Source organism: Mus musculus, chromosome 15 (assembly GCF_000001635.26).
Source record: "Mus musculus strain C57BL/6J chromosome 15, GRCm38.p6 C57BL/6J".
In the NCBI taxonomy this organism is placed as follows: domain Eukaryota; kingdom Metazoa; phylum Chordata; class Mammalia; order Rodentia; family Muridae; genus Mus; species Mus musculus.
In genome coordinates, this window is record NC_000081.6 from 34,451,794 (window position 1) to 34,475,851 (window position 24,058).

Here is a 24,058-nt window from a genome sequence, read left to right on the forward strand (position 1 = left end):
TTAGGATATATTTAATGTTAAATGATGAGTCCCCAAACCAATAGTTCTATAGTCTTATAAAAGGTAGTATTAAGACATAGACATACAGAAGACACATTGAAAGGAGAATCATCGATCAGTCAAGGAGAGGGCCTTAAAAGAAACCATCTTGTGTCTGTTTTCTAAATTCCCCAACTGTGAGCAAATACATTTCTGTTGTTCACGGAGCTCAGTCTATGGTGTTTTGTTATAGCACCCCCGGCAAACTAATACAGATGGTAATGAAGCACACTGGATAATTAAGGGTTTGCGAGTATCTACTGGTGTAAATCAATAAGGGGAACATAAAGGAAAATGCTTCCTTAAAGTAAAATGCCAATTAACAAATGTAGAAGGAGTAATATGAGTAGAAAGACACCATTCCATAATGGTAATAACTGATCCCAGTTAGAGAGGATAGGATAAAAGTAGCTATAAGAGTTTGATGGGAAACAGAGCTTTACTTAGCCTACCAGTCTCATCCCTTACACTACAATCATACAGTATCAACTCTGCAGGGGAGAAACCCAGTAAGCATTACCTCAACTTCCCAGTATCAGGGCGCTCTGTTTTGGATGATTCCTTAGCAATGAGTGGGAATCACTACGGTCAAACTTTATCACATGAAAACAATATTGAACAAACCAAATAGAACCAAAACAAAATGATGTTCAATAAGGACGCATAGCCTGTTCTGAACATTAAAGCCATTGAAGACAAAGCAAGGGGCGGGAATGTGGCACAGCGCTTCAGGGCACTTGCTGTTCTTCCAGACGACCCAGGTTAGATTTCCAGCACCCACATAGAGGCTCACAACCATCTGTACCTCTAGTTCCAGAGACTCCAACTCCCTCTTCTGGTCTCTGTGGGCACTATGTACACATGTGATACCAAACCACTCAGACACAAAATTTAATGGCCTGGCATGATAGTGCTCACCTTTAATCCCAGCACCTGGGAGGCAATGCAGGCAGGCAGATTTCTGAGTTCGAGGCCAGAATGGTCTAAAGATCTACAGAGTGAGTTTCCAGGACAGCCAGGGCTACACACAGAAACCCTGTCAAGAAAAAAAAAAAAAAAAGAATTTGAGGCCAGACTGGTCTACATAATGAATTTCAAGACAGCCAGGACTAGGACTATGTATGGACTCCCTCTCAAATAAAAATAGTAATTTAAAAAATTAATTAAAAAGACAAAGCATGATTAGGGGAACTGCTCCAGATGGAAGCAAACAAAAGAGAAGTAGGACACCAGAGAGACAGGTGTAGCTCTGAATGCACCAAGAGCTGGGACCTGACTGTGGAGGGCAGGTCTAGCAGTTTGGTATTCGTTGTTGAACTTCCTTATGGTAACTGTGTTCGAGTTATGTAAGAGGATAAAGCTGTCACCGCACATCTAGTCTACCAATCAATTGCCTCTGGCTGCAGCCGCCGCCCCTCCTCCCCCCAGCTATTTAGGGACGATTGTTCACCCTCTCCCTCCCAGCACTTCACCTTGTCCCCCATCTCATCTCCGGAGCTTTTCCCCATTTCCCTTCCCAGCGCCCTACGCCTCCTGTACAGCAGGTTCCTTGGTTTTAATTGCCCCTGCTCTCTCTTGCCTGCTGCTCCTCCAGCTGTCCGGCACTCTGTTTTCTCCGGCTTTATCCACCTGTGCGTCTCTCGATTGCCCCTCCAGGTGCGCACCCCGTAGCCAGAACTCCGCTAGGTGTGCCTGTGCCTTGAGCTCTTGGGAAAGCAAGATCAAATAGTTGGAGAAACTTCAGCCGCTAGGTTTGCGGTGAGCATCGCATCCACACCCGTGAGGGGCTGGGCCAGGTGACTGCTCTTTGAGCGATGGGCTGCTCCAGCAGCGCCCTCAACAAAGCGGGCGACAGCAGCAGGTTCGGCAGCGGAGGTGAGCAAAGGACCCACATTGCACCAACGCTGGGGGGATTCTTTGTGCGGGCTGCCCCCAGATCCAGAGGGTGCGGCCCTGGCCCAGCCTCGCCAGCAGGGGAAGAGCTCATTCCCACAGAAGGACACCGCAACTGGGAGGGTGGGATTGAGGGGTGCCCATCCAGTGCGCCCACCGTGTGTGCCCGATCAGGAGCTGAGTGCTGCCTTGCCTGGTGGGAGCGAGGGTTCTTGGTGCTAAATTTACTAACTAAACTAGATCCGACGTCCCCCTTCACCATGCAGGTGAGAAATGTCCCATTGAAAGTCCCATTTTGCTCTCCTGTGGACGGTTCTGCATTGCCAGATGACAAAATGCGGAGAACACCCATGAGCATTCCCTTCATATAATAGGTTCCTCCCGAGGTTTTGAGAGATCACAAACACTTTCCCCTGGCCTCGATTTATATATTCTTGAGGCATATTGTGTGTGATGAAAGGTAGCCATAATTGATTATTGTTAAGAAATTCAGCCAGCACATTTTAATCATCTGTGTATAATAAGTGTACACAGATGCTGGAGAGGAATATAAACACGTACAATCATTCTGACAGTGATAAATACTGTAGAATGAATAGATATAGATCAACGAACTAGAGAGTGACTGGGTTTTACAGTCAGTAGATTACAGTAGTTCTTAGATTATAAATTGCTAGCATTTTGGACATGGGCTTATAACATTGAGTGCATTTCCTAAAGCAGCATATATATATATATATATATATATATATATATATATATATATATATATATATATGTAGTCTTTGTCAAGGCACGACGTTTTGGGGGAATTTTACTTTTTAAAAAAATACCTTTCACCGGTGTTACTGCAGAAGCAGCAGTTTTTGGTTGTTTTGTTTTCAGGCAGAGAACACAAGATTATAACTCATGATATTTCAGAACGTAGCCAATATATCCTTCTGAGAAATGTATTGCTGTTATTTTTGTGCTGTGAGCATCTAGATTTCTACCTTCTGTAGATAAACAGAAAGTGAGGAAGTAGACAAAAATCAAAGCTCAATGTGCAAATGATTCAAACCCTTTGTCAATGTAAAGACATGGGAAGTCTATTTTAAAGCACAGTGTCTGCTGACTCCACCCCACTTCTACCCCGAGTTCAGAACCCTCATACTTCAACGACCTCCATTAAGGCCAATAGAGTTAGAAATTGTTTTCATGTTTCATGTCCCATTTTATAAAATCAGATGGATTTTTGCCCTTGTCCATGATAATTCATGAGAACTTATGACAAACATGGAAAAGTGATGTTTTCAGGTGATAATATTATCACAGATTCTTTCAACCTGTCAGTGGTGTCCTGGCTTAAGAAACAGAGCTCTGGCTAGAGTGAGTGTAGCTCAATGATAGAACACACACACACACACACACACACACATCCCAGGGAATGTAACTCGAGGGAGTAATGGCAAATGTATCTAATCAATAGGATGGAAATAAAGCCCCCATTCTCTCATTTAGAAGGCAGTTGATCACTATATTAACAGTTCATATGAGTTAAATTCTTATTTTTTAAATCCTTGATTTCTTTGCATAAATGTTGTTCTGAAAGAAATGTTAAATTTGAGTATATAGGAAATTGATTGGTATGTACCATAAATTGCTTGAAACACATACTGAATCAACCAACAGGTGTATTGCCTCAGAGCCTCCATGGGACAATACCCTGGTAATTGAATACTGTTGTATGCTCAGCATTTCAACTTTGTGATCTTAGAGGCCTGATAAATAATTCATTACTCTCTGTACAGCTTAAAATTTCTTTAAATTCTAGATATAACCCAAGCCTGTGTATGTGTGCTTTTAGATAAAAAGTCCACATTTATTAGATGCCTGTAATATGCATCCATTCACTCCAGTGCCTAACCATGTTTAGTATGTAATAGGCTCTTGGTGAAAAATGGAAGCTTCACACTGGTGAATGGTTCTAGTGGGCAGAAGTGCAAGATTGTAAAGGGAATGGCAGTTAGTCTAAAATGGCAGAAGACTGTGAAAGACTCCCAAACATCACTTCTTCTGTTTTGTCAGAAACTTTGCCATATTCCATTTAGGTTCCATTTTGAGACTACTCTTAAATCAGATACACCTGCACCCCCCCTCCACCAATGGTGATGCAGCCCTTTAATCCTAGCACTTGGGAGGCAGAGGCAGGTGGATCTCTGTGAAATGGAGGCCAGTTTGGTCTACAGAGTGAGTTCCAGGACGGCCAGGGCTACACAAAGGAATCCTGTCTTGGGAAAACAAAAACACAAATATAAACAAATCTCCCAAACCTTATTGTTTGGGAGTGGCTTTTTTTTTTTTTTTTTTTTTTTTTTTTTAGACAAGGTCTAATTTTATAGCCCTGGCTGGCCTGGAACTCAGAAAGTGCTGGCTGCCTCATCACCGTGCCCAGCTTCAGATCTCCCAAATCTTATAAATACGGTACCTTTCACTTCCACCGTGACAGTAGCCTTACTTAAGGTCCCTATTGCTGTGATAAGCATCATGACAAGAAGCAACTTGGGAAGGAGAGATGATCGTACTTCACCACTGAGAGAAGTTAGGGTGGAACTCTTGGCAGGAACTGAGAAGCAGAAACTGAAACAGAAGCCATAGAGAATGCTGATTAGAGGCTTTCTCCCCATGGTTTTCTCAGCTTGCTTTTTTATATATCATCTGCCCAGGGATAGCACTGCCCACAGTGAACTGAACCTACCCACATCAGCAATCTTCCCACTGGCTTTCCCACAGGCTAATCTGTTAGTAGCATTTTCTCAGTTGAGGTTTCGTCATCCCAAATGACTCTAGCTTGTGTCAAGTTGTAAAACAAACAAACAAACAAAACCTACCCAGGACCACTACTAAGAGCAAATTGTCAGGGCAGTATTTTTCCTTTACTGCAGCTAAACAACAGCAAAATTCAACAGACTATTTTATCAGCCGGCTATTTGGGAGGGGTTAAATGCTTTTTAAAAGAGCTATGTTTATTTTGTTTTATACGTTTGAGTGTTTCATTTGCATGTATGTATGTGGACCATGTACATGCAGCACCCAAGGAGGTCAGAAGACAGCATTTGATTCCCGAGAAGTGGAGTTACAGATAGTTATGAGCACCGTGTTGGTGCTGGGAACTGAACCTGGGTCTTCTGTAAGAGTAACCAGTGCTCTAAATCATGGAACTATTCTCCAGCCTCCCTGGGAAGTGTTTTAGAGAAGCCACATTTGACAATATAGGAAGTTTCATTAAATTCTGACCAAGATTTCCTAAGTGCTCAACTTGCAAGCAGTACATCATACTCGGGACCATTGAGCCTCGTACACAGTATCCAGTAACAGAGATGAGATGAATTTATACTGGGTTTCACCTTTAATACTTTCGTTTTCATTGAACACAGCAAATGCTACATTTTATTTATGAGTACTACACTACCTTGGAGAATGAAACCCCAGTCTCACAGAGACACAGGAGTAGATGTTGTGAGCGCCCGACTTCCAGCAAAGCAGACGCCATACCAGGATCCTTCTGCACACGTTTATTGGGAGAGCTTGATTGCAGAGGCGAAAAGACCCCAAACCCAGAACTGGTGCTGCTTATATAGGCCTAGGAGAGGTGTGTCTCACACCCGGATTGGTTATGCTTTCCACCTCATTTGCATGTTTCTCATCTGATTGGTTATTCTCTCTCAGTACCTCACTGAGCCTCATTATCATACCTCATTTGCATATCTCTCATCTGATTGGTTATTCTCTCTCAGTACCTCACAGAGCCTCATTATCATGCCCGGGCCAGGCAGTGACTTGGTGGAAAACTTTACGGCATATGTACACATTGGTTGTTTACCCAAACTTATGCGTGGTGGCCAGGTAGCCAGTGCCACCCTGCAACGGCACATGTGGCTTCCCACAAGTAGACTGTTGGTTGTGAGTAGTAGGGATAGACAGAGGAATGGGAAAATGTCAGCCAAAGAGTATGGAGCTGCAGTTATGTAAGATGATTAAGTCCAGAGATATAAACACCATAATGACAAGAGTCGATCTAGGTGATGCTATACATAAAAAAGAAGATGGAGAATCTATATAAGTATTTTAAAACATCTTGGTGATGGGGAGATGGCTCAGTGGGTAAAGCAACAGCCTGACAGGCTTTCATCCCATCCCCAGAGCCCATGTAAAGGTAGAAAGAGAGAGAGCTGAGCCACAATGTTGTCCTCTGACCTCTATACATGTACAGTGAAGCCCATCATGAGCCAGGCATGGTGGTGCATGCCTTTAATCCCAGCAGAGGTAGGCAGATCTGTGAGTTTGGGGCTAGCCTAGTCTAAAGACAGAGTTCCAGGATAGCCAGGGCTACACAGAGAAACCTTGTCTTGAAAAACAGAGAAAGAGAAAGAGAGAAAGAAGAAAGAAAGAGAGGGGGAGGGAGAGAGGGAGAGAGGGAGAGAAGAAGAAGAAGAGAGAGAGAGAGAGAGAGAGAGAGAGAGAGAGAGAGAGAGAGAAGGAGTGAGGGAGGGAAAGGAAAACCTAATCATGTTGTGTACTTAAATGTAGATAATTAAACTACTCTTTAAAGTTGCTGTTGGTGATTATCTGTTGATAATCATTTAACCCTGACAACAATGCTATAACTAGGAATTATGCTTATTTCTACTTTACAGAGACTTACAAATAATTTACCACAAGTCAGGGCTGCCAAGGCTTCAAGTGGAGCTTCAGACACAGGTTTTTGAGCCAGTTTGTGCTAACTATAATAGTTTTTGTATCAAATCACTCTGGACCCCCATTGGGTATGTGGTCCCTCTGGAAACAACAGAAGAAATACTAAAAAGTATTAAAAAAAATAGTACTTACTCCTATACCTAGATGTTATGCAAATATATAACATATACTATTTATAAATATGTAATGTATTACATAAAGATATGATATATCACACTGTTATATGTCATATAATTGTGTACTAGTATATTATACCATATATTATTATTATATATTCATAATACATTAGTATATTTCTTTGGTTGTTTCCATAGCATGTGACTATATACTTAATGGGGATTTAGAGTGATTTGAGGCATACGATATAAATATATTACAAGTAAAACACCTATTATAATTCCTAAGATTCGGAGAAGTAGAAATATTTGGTGAGCATTTTTAATTTGAAGCGCTTTTTACAAGCTACATGTACATGTGGCATTGGGTCAGGTGATTGTGAACCACTGATGTGAATGCTGGGAACAGAACTCTCAACTTGGGCTCTTTCCTGCTGAGTCATCTCTCTGACTTTCCCACCTATCTTTTGAGTAATTCTCTAACTGAACCTAAGGATCACTGGACTGGGATGGCTGGCCAGTGAGCTTCAGAGATCTGTTCTGAGATTATAGGTGCCATCTCTGGGTGGCTCTGGGGATCTGATCTCAGGTCCTTGTGCTTGCCTGGTACTTTACAAACTGACCTATTTTCCTGCACCCAGAAGATCCTATTTTCTAGGCTCAAATGTTAATCAGCCAGCTGATACTGATTAGATAGCTAATGGGAGGCATGGGAATAATGGATCCCACTAATTGTGGTTGAATATTGGCTGGTACTAAGTTCCCTGCCTACCCATAGGACTGTCCATCACTCCTGAAGCCAGTACACAAGTGTGTGCCTTGTAGACAGGAGAATGGCCTCTGGCTGCTCCAGGCTTAGAACAGGCCCAGATTTGCTACAGTACCATTTGCATTTTTATTCAGAAAACTGGGAGGAGAGAGGCTTTTTTGGGGGAAGAAAGAATAAATAGGCACAGGTTAGAATGTCTTAAGTTTGTTGGAGTAAATTCTAAGCATTACAGCCATTTCTGGTCTAATGGAATCTGAGCATGAGGCTTGTATCGCTTCATAGGCTTTAATGTCTCCAATGATCTCCCCAGCCTCTCCTTGCTGACACTTGAGTAATGACCGTTTCATCGTTTGTTCCTGATATAAATGCCACCCCTTTCTGCCAGGGCTCTCCACCTCTATGGTTTACAGTTTAAGCACCAATGTGGACAAAATAAATACAGGGTAATTATTGATTAATCCATTACTAGGTTAATGTGTACATTTCCACTGGCAGCTATAATCATCTGTTTGTTCTAATTGGAATTCTCACTAGCTGCTTGGAGTCTGTTCCCTGGGCAATCAGGGAGGTTTGAATTTCATATGGTAAGAGGATGGCCTTTGTAAAGGTCTTTGTCCAGCCTTCAACTAATATTTTCACACAGCAGTTCTTCAATCTTAATCAGATCGTTGTTGCATTGTAATTGAAGGGCATCACTAAAGTTAACATTAATTCATAGAATTTTTTCTTCCATATAGATACTATATGAATGGGATTTTTTTCATATGCTAGAAGTCTCTGGATTAAGTTTTGAATGCTCAAAATGCCTTTGGCATGGACCTAGGTATTATACACCACTACTTTAGATAAAATGTAGGGAATACAGATGTATGGCTCAAAATGTGAAGTTTTTGAAAAAAGGCATGTATGGAAATTATTACCCTCTCTCACCTGTACCACCTCTGTTGTCTCATTATTTGGTGTTTTGTTGGTGATATGTTTTGTTTTGTTTTAAACTCTCACTCTGTAGCTCAGGCTAGCCTTGAATTTGTCAGATAGCCCATGCTGCTTTCATGCCTCTTGCCTCAGCTCTCTAAGAGCTGACACTACAGGCATGCCATCCCTAGAAAGGTGGGATTTGGGGTTTGTTTGTTTGTTTGTTTTTCAACTGCTTGTTTTTGTATATTTTCCATTGAGTTTTATTTTTATTTTTCATTTTTGGTATTTTTCTCTTTTATTAAAAGTAGATTTTTCTTTCTCACATAACATATCCTGATTATGGTTTCCCCTCCATCTCTTCCTCCCAGTTCCTCTGCACCTCCCTCCTATCTGGATTCATCCCCTTCTGCCTCTCATTAGAAAACAAACATGCTTCTAAGAGATAATAATAAAATAAGTTAAAACAAAACTTTACATATCAGAATAGGACAAAACAAACAGAAGGAAAGAACCCAAGAAATGACACAAGAAACAGACACATATGCAGAGAGCCACTCATTCACACTCAGGAAGTCATAATGTCTGTGCAAATAATCTGCAGAATAAACAGACAGAAGACAATTATAAATAATAAAATAATAAACAAGATAATTTTTTTAAAAGGGAAAAGTTCTGACAAGACATTATGAGACAAGGAACCTCCAAAGATTCCCTTGAGATCATTTTCTGTTGGCATCTCCTGCTGGGCATGCAGCCTACCCTTATGTACTCGTTTGTTTCTGTGTAAGTCTCCCTTAGAGAAAACCAAATTTTCATTTGCAAGTGGTTATCTATTGGAAATAGCTTCTGGGTGAGGGGTGGGACATGTGTCCACCTCTCTCAGCTCTAGGACCCCATCTCGTGTAGAGCCATGCAGGCCCTGGTTTTGAGACAGGATCACACTATGTAGGTCAGATTATTGATCCCCCTGACTCAGTATCATGGATTCTGGCATCGTAACCCTCAGCTGAGAGTTTTTTGTTTGTTTGTTTGTTTTGTTTTGTTTTGTTTAAATGCATTGCAGATATTCTTTTCTTGGCTTTGTAAAACATAGTTCATCTATCCACTGTTTCATATCTTTTTCAAGTCTAACAAGATGGAAGCACTGTTATCCCTTCTATACCTACAAAATAATCTGTTGTGTGACTTATTTGGCTAGTCTCCTACTGGGGGGCATTTGATCTCTCTCCAGTCTTTCCTTTTGTGAACAAGGTTGTGGTGAAATCCCTTGTGCATACATCATTTTGAATGTGTGCAAGCATATCTCTCAGAAGTGGCATTGCTAGGTCGAAGTGGGTACATGTTTATAATTTTGATAGAAAATGGCCTAAATACCTCTATGACAGTGGCAGAAGTTTACAACCTCAACACCGAGTCTTTCTCACAATAGAAATCTTTCAGACACTTATACAGGCACATCAACACAAGAGAAGGGAGGATGCAGGAAAGAGGCCAGGTGCTTGATTACAACTTCATTTTGTGCTTTTAGTGCCCAGAGAGGTCTTAAAGAACAAACAAAGAGTACCAAATATAACTGGAAAATGAAAGCTATGTGGGGAGGAGTAACTTGCCAGAGTATTGGATATATTGAGTTACGGTTTAAGTGCATGTGTGACCCCAAAGCTCCCACTTATCAGGCAGCCTCCAGTTCACCTGCAGTCTAGCCCTACATACACATGTGTTTTACCACATCACAACCTTATATGTAGGAAAAATAGATTCAGTAACTATGGAGAGTGAGTGGAGAGTAGGTGAATTATCTGGAGTCTGTGAAGATAGGAGGATTATGCAGAAAAGCAGAACACGAGTGAGGATTCTCGAGATGACAGGCAAGGGACACGGGAGCTCAGGTGGTGCAAGACTGGGGCTGTGACACGTCTCTCAGGTCTGCAGGAAGACAAACAGTAAAACAAAGCTTCACTGTGTAGAATGAGTTTCTTTCTGCAAGGCGGGCTCATCCAGGTTCATGGGCAGTTCCGTTTCTGTGTTAATGTTTTACAGCATCAAGTCTGAAAAGATGTCGCAGCACCTGGGAGGTTTACTCAAAGCCTTTCCACTATTTGTTAAAAAGCATCAAACTCTTGTATGCATGAGATTTGGTGTGTGTGAGTGTTGGTACTACTGGGTCATAACTTTATTTTTTCATTAATTTATTTATTTGCTTTACATCCCAATATCTGCACCCCTTTTCCTAGTCCCCCCTCCCACAGCTCCTTCCTCACCATTCTCCCCTTTCCTCTGAGAATGGGGAGCCCTCAGCCCCCTCCCCCCTCCCCCCCGTATCACCCCATCCTGGCACATCAAGTTTCTGCAGGAAACATCCTTTCCCACTGCATCCGGACAAGGTGGCCCAGTAAGGGTAATGGGATCCAGAAACAAGCCGCAGATTCAGAGACATCCCCTCTCCAGTTGTTGGGGGATTTGCATGACAACCAAGCTATATATCTGCTACATATATGTGGGGAGGGGGCTAGGTCCAGTCCATGCTAGCTCTTTGGTTGGTGGTTCAGTCTCTGGGAGCCCCTAAGGGTCCAGGTTAGTTGACTTTGTTGGTTTTCCTGTGGAGTTCCTATCCCCTTTGGGTCCCTCAATCCTTCCTGCATCTCTTCCACAAGACTCACTGGACTCTAGTTAATGTTTGGCTCTGCATCTGCTTCCATCAGGTGCTGGGTGGAGCCTCTCAGAGTTATGTTAGGCATAATTGTTTTTTAAGCGAAATACTAGAATTCAGTATTGACCAATGAGTGTAAATGTCTCCCAAATGTCGCATGACCCCAGAGACTTTGGAAATTACCTTCCTTGACTCTCCCCCTGGGAATTTCCTTAAAGATCTAGAGTGTACTTTGGTAGAGTATTGTGTTCTTATGTTTAAGTCCAAGGTTATCCAACTTTTGCCTCTAAGAATGAAGTTCTTTTTTTTTTTTTTTTAATGTGCCTAGGAATCCAGCAGAAGAGGGGAAAGAAGGATTGTAGGAGTCAGAGGGGTCAAGGACAGCACAAGAAAGCCCACAGAATCAAGTAACCTGTTAGATGATCGCAGAGACTGAACCACCAACCAGGGAGCCTGCATGGGTCTGACCTAGGCCCTCTGTATATGTTACAGTTGTGTAGCTTGGTCTTCCTGTGGGACTCCTAACAGTGGAAGCAGGGGCAGTCTCTGACTCTTATACCTGCTTTGGAGGCCGTTTTCCTTATGTTGGATTGCCCCATCCAGCCTTAATATGAGGGGAGGTACCTAGTCTTACTGCAAGTTGATATGCCATTTTTGGTTGATGTCCATGAGAAATCTGCCATTTTCTGAAGAGAAACTGAGGAGGAGTGGATGGAGTGGGGGCTGGGGACAGAGGGGAAGTAGGGGAGGGACTGGAAGGAGAGGAAGGAATATTCAGTCAGAATATAAAAAAAAAAAATAAATGAAAAAACATTTTTAAATGCCCCTAGGAATTAAGCGTTGCAAAGGTAGGTGAAATTTTACCATGTCTATCTATGTTGTGTATCCGTTTCTCAGTCTGTGGGAATGGATGACTTAACAGTGTGCTTGCTGGTGATTCTTCAGCCCTCAGGAAACAGTCAGACGGGGTTGCAACAGCCCAAGTCCTTACGGAGCAGCTGCCTTCCTTTGTGATAATCTGTGTGTTAGGACATGAAAGATGGCAGCAGTGGTGTGTGCAGGCCCTGGCACCTCCATTTCTACCACTCTGCTCTCTGGCTGAGACCCTTCTCTGGTCAGCTGTCCTAAACCAATAAAGACCCATGCTGCACATCCCCATTAAGACATTCTCTTTGCTCATTCTTCACTATAGTCATAATAATGGTAATGGATTTTTTAAAAAAGATTTATTTATTTATTTATTTTATATATATGAATACACTGTAGCTGTTACAGACAGTTGTGAGCCATCATGTGGTTGCTGGGAATTGAACTCAGGACCTCTGCTTGCTCTGACCCAAGGATTTATTTATTGTTATATGTAAGTACACTGTAGTTGTCTTCAGACACACCAGAAGAGGGTGTCAGATCTCATTACGGATGGTTGTGAGCCACCATGTGGTTGCTGGGATTTGAACTCAGGACCTTCAGAAGAGCAGTCAGTGTTCTTACCCACGGAGCCATCTCTCCAGCCCATGGTAATGGATTTTTAATGTTTTTTTTTTTATCTATAAGCTGATTTTCTTTTTATATTTTCCCCATTACTCTGATAAAAAAAATATAGTTTCTTTTGGTTTAATTCATTTTCTTTTTCTAGATTAGATGGTTATAGGAAGCTTTGATTATTTGTGCAATTTTGGGGGGAGGGGAACACATGTTTCTGTTTGCGTATGTGTTTCAACATACTGGGAAATGGCACACATCGATGATTGAGACTATAGGTTTGGAGACTGGAGACACAGCTCAGGGATTAAGAGCATGTGCTGCTCTTACAGAGGATCTAGATTCAGATTCAGTCCCCAGAACCTCTGTGGGGAGGCTGACACCTCTAACTCCAGCTCTGGAACATCTGATAACCTTCTCTAGTTGCCTTGGACACTGCAGTCATGAACACAACCCCTACCCCCACCCATTATAGATACATAACTTTAAAATTAGGGGCTGGAGAGACAGTTCAGCACTAACTGCTCTTCCAGATGACCAAGATTCAGTCCCCATCAGCCATGTGGGGCTCACAATTGTAATCCAGTTCCAGAGATACAATGGCTTCTTCTGGCCTATAAAGGCATTGCAGTCATGTGCACATACTCCCTCCCCCCGCCAACACACACACACATAATAAAAAATAAAATAATACTTTAGGAAATAAAAAAAATGAATCTATATTTTTAAAAATGCAGATGAGCTGGGCATAGTGGTACCCACACTTAATCCCAGCATTCTGGAGGCAGAGGCAGGTAGGTCTCTGTGTTCGAGGCCAGCCTGATCTACATAATGAGTTTTAGGCTAGCCAGGATGACGTAGAGAGACCCTGTCTCAAAACAAAACAAAGAAAACGAAACAAGAATGTAAGTTCTGCAGCTGTCATAGCAGGTACATAGCTGTAATCCCAATACTAGGAAGATGTAGGCAGAAGAATAATAGTCCCTGTTTTCAATAATGGAAAGAAAAGAAAGAATGTGGGCCTATGGATGGACTATCTGGGCTCAAGTCTTAGTTCAGAACCACTTGTTAATTGTGTTACTTTGAACCAGTCACTCCTTTCTCTTTGCCTCGTGGCTAATCATGATGTCTATTTCCTGAAGTTGTTGTGAGGGATCATCCAGTGAATGTATCTGGAGAGAGACTAAATATTGCCCAAGACAGGGGTGGCACACTGGGCTGCCAGTGAAATGCAACCAAGTTTCAGTGGAACACAGACCTAAACATTCATTATGCATTGTCTATGGCTGCTTTCTCAGTATAGCAAGATGAGAAATCTTGTACTAAAATGTCTAACAGATAGTTAGAAAACATTGATTTTTTTTCCAAATCAATTAATTCACTTAACATGCCAGTCACTGCCCCCTGCCCCGTTACATAATCCCCCCTCCCCGCAAAAAAAAACTGGGTTTTAAACTTAACCTCTATAGGTCTTTTTAGTTAATATGATGTTCAATTACATGGAATATTGCTTAAGTTCACCTCTGCTCAAAATGAGGACCCTGTTAATATCTACTGGTAGATAGAGCACATTGTACTTTGGGGTGGAATTGGAGTCATGGTAGCAGGACAACACATTTACACACTGTGCTGTAGGAAGGCAGAGAATGGTACAACCATCCAGAATAGCTCCAGGTGTTGCTGGGATGGGAAGTATTTTTCCTAGAGTAAGACTGGGAAGAAAGCCAGGAAAGAATGAGTATGGTGGACCACTCTGCTGGGCAGACTCATACTGTACCATTATTTTCCAAAGTTGCCTAATAGTAGATTTTTGTGACTATGCTTATGAGAGAGATGGAAGGCACCATGGCCTGAGAGGGAGGGCCTCTCCATAGAAGAATTAAAGTACAAGTTCTCAGAACCTAAAGCCTCCACGGTAGCAGCACAGAACACACCGAGAGCATTTCCTTGGAATACTGTAGAAATCTATGAAGATTGGCTGAGGCCTTCAGGGTTCTGTGTGGCTTAGCAGAGGAAATATTGACCTCAAGTGTTTCTCCTTGCTGTGTAGAAAGTTTTCACTACTAATCAGGGCAATGAACTTGATTGAAAAGCTTCTACCGTAATGTGAATTTCAGGTATGTTAGTTGTGGTTCTAATCCTTCCAGTAATGTGGCCTGGTATTTAGTTTCTTTGTGTGCCTATCACAACCCTGCTTGCAACAAGGGTTCTGTTGGTTCAGCTGTCACAACACATTTGTGCATGAGCTGATTTAGAACAGAGTCAGAGATAATGAGCCTCAGGGGATTTGGCCCAGAGCAGGGTAAGATTTGATGAAACAGAGGACTCAAAAAGCCCATCTTGAACCAGTTCTGGATGTGGAATCAATGCATCTTTCCTCAGCACTTATTACAGAATGATGTAGACTAGGTACCAAAATAAAAGTAGGTCACTGTCTTCAAGTTAGGGTGCCAGAGGACATGCACTGTTTTATCTACCTTAAGGATGGGGTTCATGTGGTGTGTATGGAGATGCTCGGGTGCCAGGTACCGTATGAGTACCAAGTTGTGGTTGGTGAGGAAGTAGGTATTGTTTGAATTTTCCTACAGACATTAAGCTCTAAGATAGCAGGAAAAAGCCCTTCCTGCTACAATCCCTGTGCCTAGTCCAGAGCCTCCTGTGGCAGACACTGAAGAAGACTTGATAGAAAATGAAATCGAAGCCACAAGTGGAATGAAACACTTTTTGTGTGTAATTTGAAAATCATTTTTATTCTTTTCAGTTATGCACGTGGATATGTGACTGTGTGGGGGGATGGACACACGAGTGTAGGTGTCTGTAGAGGCCCAAGGTGTCTGGCTTTGGAGCTGGAGTTACAGGGGGTTTGTGAGCCTCCTGATGTAAGTGCTAGGAATCAAGCTGGGTCCGCCTGAAGACAAGCGATATGCTCTTAATCTCGGAGCCATTTCTGTTTTGGTTTTTCGTTGTGTGTGTGTGTGTGTGGGGGGGGTGGCTGTTGTTGTTTTTCTGTGTAGAAGTTACCAGTAGCACGTTTTGAGGTCAGTCAAATCTGATCAAATTGTTGTTGCCACTGTGACTATGGGGCCATTCTCCATCCCTGATCATGCTTCCAAGCCCACCATGAGAATGCTACACTTTGATAGGTCAGTATTGACAACTCATAGTGCTCAGGGGACTGTGTACAAAGCCCCCTCATGCTGCAGTTCATTCTTTCTGTTGCAATGTTCAAAGAAGAGCTTTAACTAATAAGGAATAACAGTTGTATTTTAAGCTCATTAGGCTCCTCAGGGTGAGTGCTGATTTAATTCAGATATTGTCTAGGTTACTTAACCCTCACCTTGTACTATGGATTATCAGGTACTTCTGTTAATCTTATTTAGCAATCTGACTAAAGTCTACACATTTAACTTTTTTGTGAAGTGTATTTGCTGTTAAGAATCCTACAAAAAAAAAAAAATTCTACATAAAAACCCATGCCTGTGGTTTGGGTGTGCCCGCACCTTCCCTTCCTCTAGAAGGGTGACACCTTGGGAGTACAACAAGCTGCCACAGGTGGGTGAACATGGCTTGCTTCATTTCACTGACAGTACTAATCACCACAGTAACTATTTAAACAGGAAATGTCACTGGGCAAACATCTGTGATCAATACAGTAATGTACTTCCACGCTCCGTCCTGAAGGCAGTCCCTGCCAGGACAGCCTTGTGTGGGAGCAAAGTGAGTTGTTATATGATCATGACGGGTTCTCTCTGGTCCTGAGAAAGCTCTGTCATTATGCTGTCTCTCTTGCTATTGTTTTGAAAGTTTCATTTATGCTGAATGAAGTAAGGAAGGGAAAAGAAGAGAGAACTCTCTCAGTTTGGTCATGAGCCCTAAACACTGACAGCCTGTACCTGCCCGCTCAGAAAACAGTTACTGAGCTGTGCTTTTCCATCTCTGGACCTTCCTGTGAGAGTCACACTCAGTCTGTAGAGCAAGATAGAGACATATGATCTCTCTGTCTCTCTGAGCACCCCCATCCCACCCCACCCCACCCCTGCACCCTCTTTTTGCCTTTATGCCAAAACCATCCTTTTCTAGACCCAGGCAACACACATTTCTGGTCAAGATCTGGCTGCTTCCAGATGCTGCCTCTCTATTCATAACCGACACCTGCCTCCACCACATTCGTCAGGTAAAACTATGCAGGTCTCTTTCTCTTTCAACCCAAATCCTTTACCTATATTTTTTGTCTTCAGGATCCACACGATTACTCAGTGGTAGCCAAGATTCTCCCTCATACAGTCATTACATCCAGCTTTTATCCTTCCTTTCTGGGTCCTAGAGCACTAAACTAAGTCCCTACCCCAAAGAAGGAGGCTTTTCAAAATCTGTATCTGGGGCTAGTGAGATGGCTCAGCAGTTAAGAGTACTGACTGCTCTTCTGGAGGTCATGAGTTCAAATCCCAGCAATCACATGGTGGCTCACAACTATCTGTAATGAGAAACAAATGAAAAACAAACAAACAACCCCCCCCCAAAAAAAAACCCTATGGGCTGAAGTGAGTGGGGCTGGAGCAAGAGGGAGAAGGGAAGGGGAAAAATAATTTATATCGGATCTACCCACTCCCATGTTTAGGTTTTTTTCCATGTTATTTTATTATGTTAAAGTTAGCAGGTTGGGGGAGTATTGTCGATATATCCTGCACACTTACCATGACATTTCAGCAACCTTTGCACATGTGTGCAGCCACAAACGCACCCATAGCAATCAGCAATCTAGATTGAGATTGTTTCTGTTTACCAAATGTTTCTTCATGCCTCTTGGAAATTTCCTGTCCTATCCTGTCCCAGCCCCAGGCCTCAAACACTGCTCTGCATCTATTACTGAGGAGCAGATTGGAATATTTTCTAGCTTATAAAAAAAAAGTCTTATTTCATGAAGCATTTTTTGAAAATTTTTGAAATTTAATTTTGAAAATTAGTGAATTATCAGGCTGTTGCACTTATCAATTGCTATTTTCATTTCTTTGAGTCAGGTCCCACTGTGGAGCCCTGGCTGGCCTTGAACTCATTATGTAGAACAGGTTGGCCTCAAACTTGTGGTCCTCCTGCCTCTGTCTCCTGATTGTTGAGATTCCAGATGTGTGCCACTATGTTTGATGTAACATTCCATTGTGTGAATATACCTCAATATGCCCATTAATCTTCTGATGAAAATGTAACATTTATCTATACATTTTCCTACTGTTTTCTCCTGGCAAAATATGAGAGAAATGGTTTGCTATATTGATTTTATGTGTATTGACTTTGGTGCTGAAACTGAGCCCAGGGTCTTGTGTACTCTAAACACATGCAGTACTTCTGAGCTGTGCTCTACTCCATTTAGTCAACTTTCCCGCCCCCCCCCCCCACCGCCCCCCCAAGCAGGGTTTCTCTGTGTAGTCCTGGTATAGCCTTGTTCACAGGTCTTGTTGTTCATGCTTTACTCTGAGCCTATCAGCGCCACCTACAGGCTCCTCAATCTAACTCCAGCCCTGAACTCCAGCTATCCTCACCCCCCCCCCCAGTCTCTAGACCTCCTTTTTTTTTTGTTTTTGTTTTTGTTTTTGTTTTGTTGTTGTTGTTGTTGTTTTGGTTTTTTGAGATAGACCTCCTTGTGTATTCTTTGGGAACTACAAAAAAGCTGTTCAGTTCAGTGCTTGCCAAATCTCTCCCTACTGTGTATATGAACGCTCACAGTGCTTCGCGTGATTTTGTCATACCAGAGGGCATGGTTTTTCATGTTTTCTCAGAAATTGCCTTTATAGATTACTGGCGTGTTTAATTAGAAAAAAATTCCTTTCCACTCATTAGAGTGTCTGTTGAGGTGAGGTCAGACTGAGAACAGGGCCTTCATTTTGTGTTTTCTATATTATGACAAGTGACTTCTTTATGTGATCATCAGTGCACAATTATTAAACTGAAAGGCGATACCAATGTGTAATGGGAATGGGGGCCAGTCCACGGACCACACATGGAAAAGCAAAGCATCTGAGAGAGGGTGAGAGCAAGAGAAGCATATAATTGTGATAAGTTAGTATATGGGACAGATGCCTTGACAGGGTGCCCAGGAGAAATCCAGGTTAGAGGACTCTAATGCCTAAGGTGAGGAGTTTGGGCTGATGGTATTAAAGGGCTTCGATCTAAGTGAGGGTTGTGGTTTGATTGAACCATTAAATCTACGTGGTACCAGTTAACTTTCCCAAGATAGCTAAATAACAATTCTGTTCTCTCTTTTCTACTTATTTTTCAACCAAATTGGTCAAAAGTAACTTCGAATGAGAATTCTTCCACTGTAGAACATAACAAGTTCTGTGTAGACCAACCTAAACCATGTACACCAGGAGGAGAAGCTGCCTTTCATGGCAACACACAAAGGGAAAGCCATCCTTCACTCGAGAGGCCCAAGGCTTCAGTGGTGCCTACAGCAAATGGTGTTAAATCCTACCATCAACCATCTCTGGCAAATGATGAGACCCCTGGAAAGGAAGCCACAGATCACTCAAGACCCACAAAGAAGATTGAGCCTCTAGTGCAAGGCGGGGAGTGTGAGCAACCTCAGCCAGGAGGCAAAGATGATATGTTGGGAACTGAGGAAGTGAAGAAAGATGTGGAAGCAAGGACAGAGGTCCCGTCTTTAAAAGGAGATGCTGAGATTAAGCCTCTGAGGCTGTCATCAGAGAGGGACTCCCCTGGAGCTCCACAGGCTGGGACGATGAAGTTTCTACAAACAGCCGAGAACATTCTGCCTCTGGAAACAACTCAGGAGCTACCACCAAAAGAAGCAACGGGAAAGGGTGCACAGCCCCAGATTCTAGAAGCAATTCCCAAAGAGAACAGCTCTCCAGAAATAGAAGGGATCCAATCTGCAGAAAGCAGCGGACAGCAGCAACTTGTAGAAGCCCCAGGTGAAGCTGAGCAGCCCCAAGCTCTAGAAACAGTACTCAAAGAGAACGAAACATCACAGATGCCAGGCAGAAGCCAGCCCGTGCCAACACCTGTAATGAACAAGTCACCCTGTGAAGCTCCTGACGGTCTCAGAAATGCCCATGAACCTCAAGTAACAGGTGGAAACAGGGTACAGCCAGCCGAAACTGGAGAGACAGCAGCAAAGGTGGAAATGGCCAGAGAAATCCACCCTGATAAAGAGGAACAACACATTGAAGGTAAATGGAGGTTAGCCAGGGCCTAACTGCTAGGGTGGCTCCAAGGGGATGGAGGCCAGTTGTGGGGCCAGGGGTGCTGGCATAGAGCTGCTGACATCTCTGTTGGGTGAAGCTCACTTAACCCAAACACAGAAGACTTCAGTTTACTTGGGAAACATTCTATCATGGCTCAGTTCAGCTCCCAGCAAAGTATTTCTAAAACACAAGCTGCTTCAAAATTTAAAAATTTTTACTTTATTATTAGTATCTCTGCCTGGATGCCCATGTCCATGTGAGTGTGTACAGGTGTGCACGTGTATGCAAGCCAGAGGTTGGCATCAGGTGTCTTCCTTGACTGTTCTCCCTTCTGCTTCTGTTTGAGGCAGTTTCTCAATCAGGAGCATATTGCTTTAGTTATAACTAACTGAATGACGGATCACCTGGCTCATGAGCTCTAGGATCTGCCTGGTTTGGCTGCATTATAGTCGTGCTTGGTTGTAACCAGCTTCTTACATGGTGCTAGGGATCTGAACTCAGCGCCTCATGTGTGTGTTGTGAGTACTCTTATCCACCAAGGCATCTCATTATTCCCAAAAAAAACTCTTCAAAAACTGGAATTTTGTATCTTGGTGTTACAAGCAGGCCAGGACCTAGGGATGTTAAGTGACATGACATTGGCCTCTCAGAGGCTCTGGGTAATGAGAATGCTGGCATGACAGCATAGAAGAAACCTACTGTGTAGACCTAGAGGGCAAAAATGGTCCCCATTGGGGTTATAAGTGTCCAGTGTGTCTTATTCAGGGTTATTATTGCTGTTGTGAAACAACCTGACCAAAAGCAAGTTGGGGAGAAAAGAGTTTATTTGGCTTACATTTCCATACCATAGCCCACCACTGAGGGAAGTCAGGACAGAAACTCAAGCAGGGGAGGAACCTGGAGGCAGGAGCTGGTGCAGAGCCCATAGAGGGTACTACTTACTGGCTTGTTCATCATGGCTTGCTCAGCCAGCTTTCTTATAGAGCCCAGGACCACCAACCCAGGGATGGCATCACCCACAATGGGCTGAGCCCTCCCCCACTGATCACTAATTAAGAAAATGCATTGAACTGCATCTTATGGAAGTATTTTCTCAATTGAAGCTCCCTCCTTTTAAATAATGCTCGATTGTATCAGGTTGACAAAAAACTATCCAGGACACACTGCTAAGCAAGCATCTCTTATTATTTCCTTTGGTTGCTTTTTCTAGGTGAGACAGGAGAAAAGGTGGAAGCAGAGATGAAAAATGAGAAAGAAAGTGAAGAAGCTGAAACTAAAGAGAAAGAAACAGGAGAAGCTGTGGATCTTGGAGCAGCAGGGGCTGGTGACAGAAGGGCTTAGTGTGCAGTGTTACACCAGAGGGCAGGGATATTTGAGGCTGGGAGGGCGGGCACCACCTTTCTGCGGCTTTGTGGTTTATACAAGGAGTATAGTTTTAAAATGACTGTAGGAACCAAGAGAACAATGCTGTTTTTGTTTGTTTGTTTGTTTGTTTTCTTTTATTGTTTACACCATAAAACTGCTAAGCCAGACACGGTTTTCTTAGATACTTAGGATAATTATGAATTCAAAGTGACAATAGCCATAGCCAATCAAAACTGTAAGATCATCTAAGAGAGAGAAGGCAATCTTCACCCTTGTAGCCATGAGGTCTCAGGATAAAATGAGACCCTAAAAGGAAAGTACAAACCTTTAAATGTAGGTGTCTAGAGAGAGGAACTAGCAAACTTTAAGGAACTCATGATAAGAGAGTTTTGCAGTTATAATAGTGATGGAACAAAATTAAATAACCCCAGAACACAGGACCAACTCTACCTAATATTTCTGTCCTGTAATAGAAATTTGACTGAGCCGGGCGTGGTGGCGCACGCCTTTAATCCCAGCACTCGGGAGGCAGAGGCAGGAGGATTTCTGAGTTCGAGGACAGCCAGATCTACAAAGTGAGTTCCAGGACAGCCAGGGCTACACAGAGAAACCCTGTCTTGAAAAACAAAACAGAAAGAAAGGAACCTCAGGGAGCCTGTATTCTAACTACTTTCTGTCCTGAAATCTATCTACTACTACAAATCACTGTGACCCATGGCATACTAAATGTTAACAAAAATTTCTGGAGGGATGCAATTGGGGTGCTGTTGCAAGCTTTGGGATTTTTTACAGTTAAAGAGTCCACATTTTCCATGTGCCATTTTGAATTGGCTGGTGATTTTATACTTAAGGGGGGGGAGTGTTGGTGATCTCTCTCTCTTTCTTTCTCTTTCATGTGATTTACTAGCAGTAAAATAATTTTAAATCACTTGACTTTCAATGAATTTCTGAGACAAAAACAAATGGAACACAACCAGCAAGGATTAAGTCAGTCCTAGCTTTAGGGCTGTGGAGACAGCTTAGCAGTTTGCTAAGTTTTTGCTGCCAGGCAAAGAATGGGAGTTGGATCCTCAGAAACAACTCTGGTGGGTATGTAAGCTGTTTGTAAATCCTGCCTAGAATGCAGCCCAGGGATCCTCAAGGCTGGCTGGCTAGGGAGCCTGATCTTTCCGGCCAACCGTGAGTTCTTCTGAGAGATGCTGCCTTATAGAATAAGGTGAGCGGTGATCTCGGAATGTTTCTAACATCAGCTGTGTTCCTCTGCACACACGTGCACACACATTTCTCCACACATATGAGAACATGTGTACATGCACAGCAGACACATGGGGAAAAAAAAAAAGGCAAAACAAAAACGAAACTCCAAAAACACAAAACCCCAAAATGCCCTCGCTCAGCTTTACTGTTTATATGTAATCTTCCTGAGCCTGCTTTCTTTTTTTTTTTTTTTTTTCATTTCATTTTTTATTAGTTAGTTTCTCCATTTACATTCTGCTTTCTTTTAAGTGACTGCAAATTAGCATTAGGTGAAAAAGAGCTAAGAAGTCGAGATTTTAAAAACATTTCTGTACCACAGAAAGTCTTTTTTTTTTTTTTGGAATTCTTCCAAAGCAAGTAAGGACTTCTGCTGATGATTGTGTGTGAGTTACAATATGGCAGTTAACTTGTTCTTTATTAAGCGCTTTGTGTCTATGAATTTCAAGGTAGGTTTATGGAAAAATTTACCATTTTAGGAATACATAATCTTAAGATTACCACTTAGATGAACCAACTAGCATCTTTTGCTTTAGTGTCTACATTAAAATAAAAACCTCTTAAGGTGAGCCAAGACTAAGTGTAACACTGTGGAGGGGAGTGTACTATCAGTGTTCTGACGTCAGAGTTACCTCATGCCTCTGCAACACACCCAGATAGATAAGAGCAGTTCCTAACAGATGACATAGCCTATTGCAAAGTAGAAGTTGGACTGCTCTCATTAAGAGCAAGTAGTTCTATGTAACCTTGAATTCAGTTATTTGGTTCCCTCAATAGACTACTTACAGATCCTCTATCTATTGAGTCAATGTTTGAATACCAAGAAACAATATATTGGAAATATAAATTTGTGTGGCACTACCCCAGCTCTATCTCTTAGATGGGGAAATCCATTTTCCTGTCAAAATTGCTCAAGCTCAATGTTCAGAGTAGTTCCCCAAGCAAGGTTTTTAGGTCAGAAACTCAGTAGAGACTTTATACAACATATATTTCAAGTTTCATTTGTTTAGTTTTTCCTGATTAGGAGAGTCGATAAATAGAAAGTGTCAGAGCAGGTGTGTGTGGTGATATTTTTGACAAACCCATTCCAGAATACATACATATACATCACTATAACATATTGTACTTAATAGTTGACAATCAAAAATAAAAAGTTAAATGTAAAGGCTTACTGTAAAATATCTGTGACCATTCCTTTTTTGGTAATTTTTTTGAGACAGGGTCTCCCATGTAAACTCTGGCTGTCTTGAACTCAGGTCTCCAGTGCTGGGACTAAAAGTATGTTCCTCCAGATCCAGCTATCAGAGATTATTTTAACAGCTGAATCTTCTTTATAGCAAGCACTCAGATGGACACATTTAATTAATAGGCACAAGCACAAAAGTCCATTCTTCATTGGGTGGCCTATCTTTTTGTGTCTATGTGACAGGGTCTCACTGTGTAGTCTTGGCTAACCTTGAACTCACTATGTAGACCAGGCTGGCCTTTGAACTCAGATGTCCACCTGCCTCTGCCTCCTGAATGCGGGAATTATAGGTCTCTTCTACCATTCCCAGCTCAAAACTCCTTTCTTCCTTAAAATGTTGTTTTGAGACAAGGTCTCCTGAAGGTTGAGCCTGAGCTCCTGGTCCTG

General features: G+C 42.4%; 1 protein-coding gene across 1 annotated transcript; it reads left to right on the forward strand.

Moving 5' to 3' along the window:
- The first annotated feature begins 1,518 nt into the window (after nt 1–1,518).
- On the forward strand, nt 1,519–22,099 carry Erich5 (glutamate rich 5). Its single transcript, NM_173421.2, has 3 exons — nt 1,519–1,914; nt 18,895–19,791; nt 21,017–22,099. The coding sequence occupies exons 1-3, from the start codon at nt 1,854–1,856 to the stop codon at nt 21,145–21,147; spliced, it is 1,089 nt and encodes a 362-aa protein (NP_775597.1). The 5' UTR covers nt 1,519–1,853; the 3' UTR covers nt 21,148–22,099.
- The last annotated feature ends 1,959 nt before the right edge of the window (nt 22,100–24,058 follow it).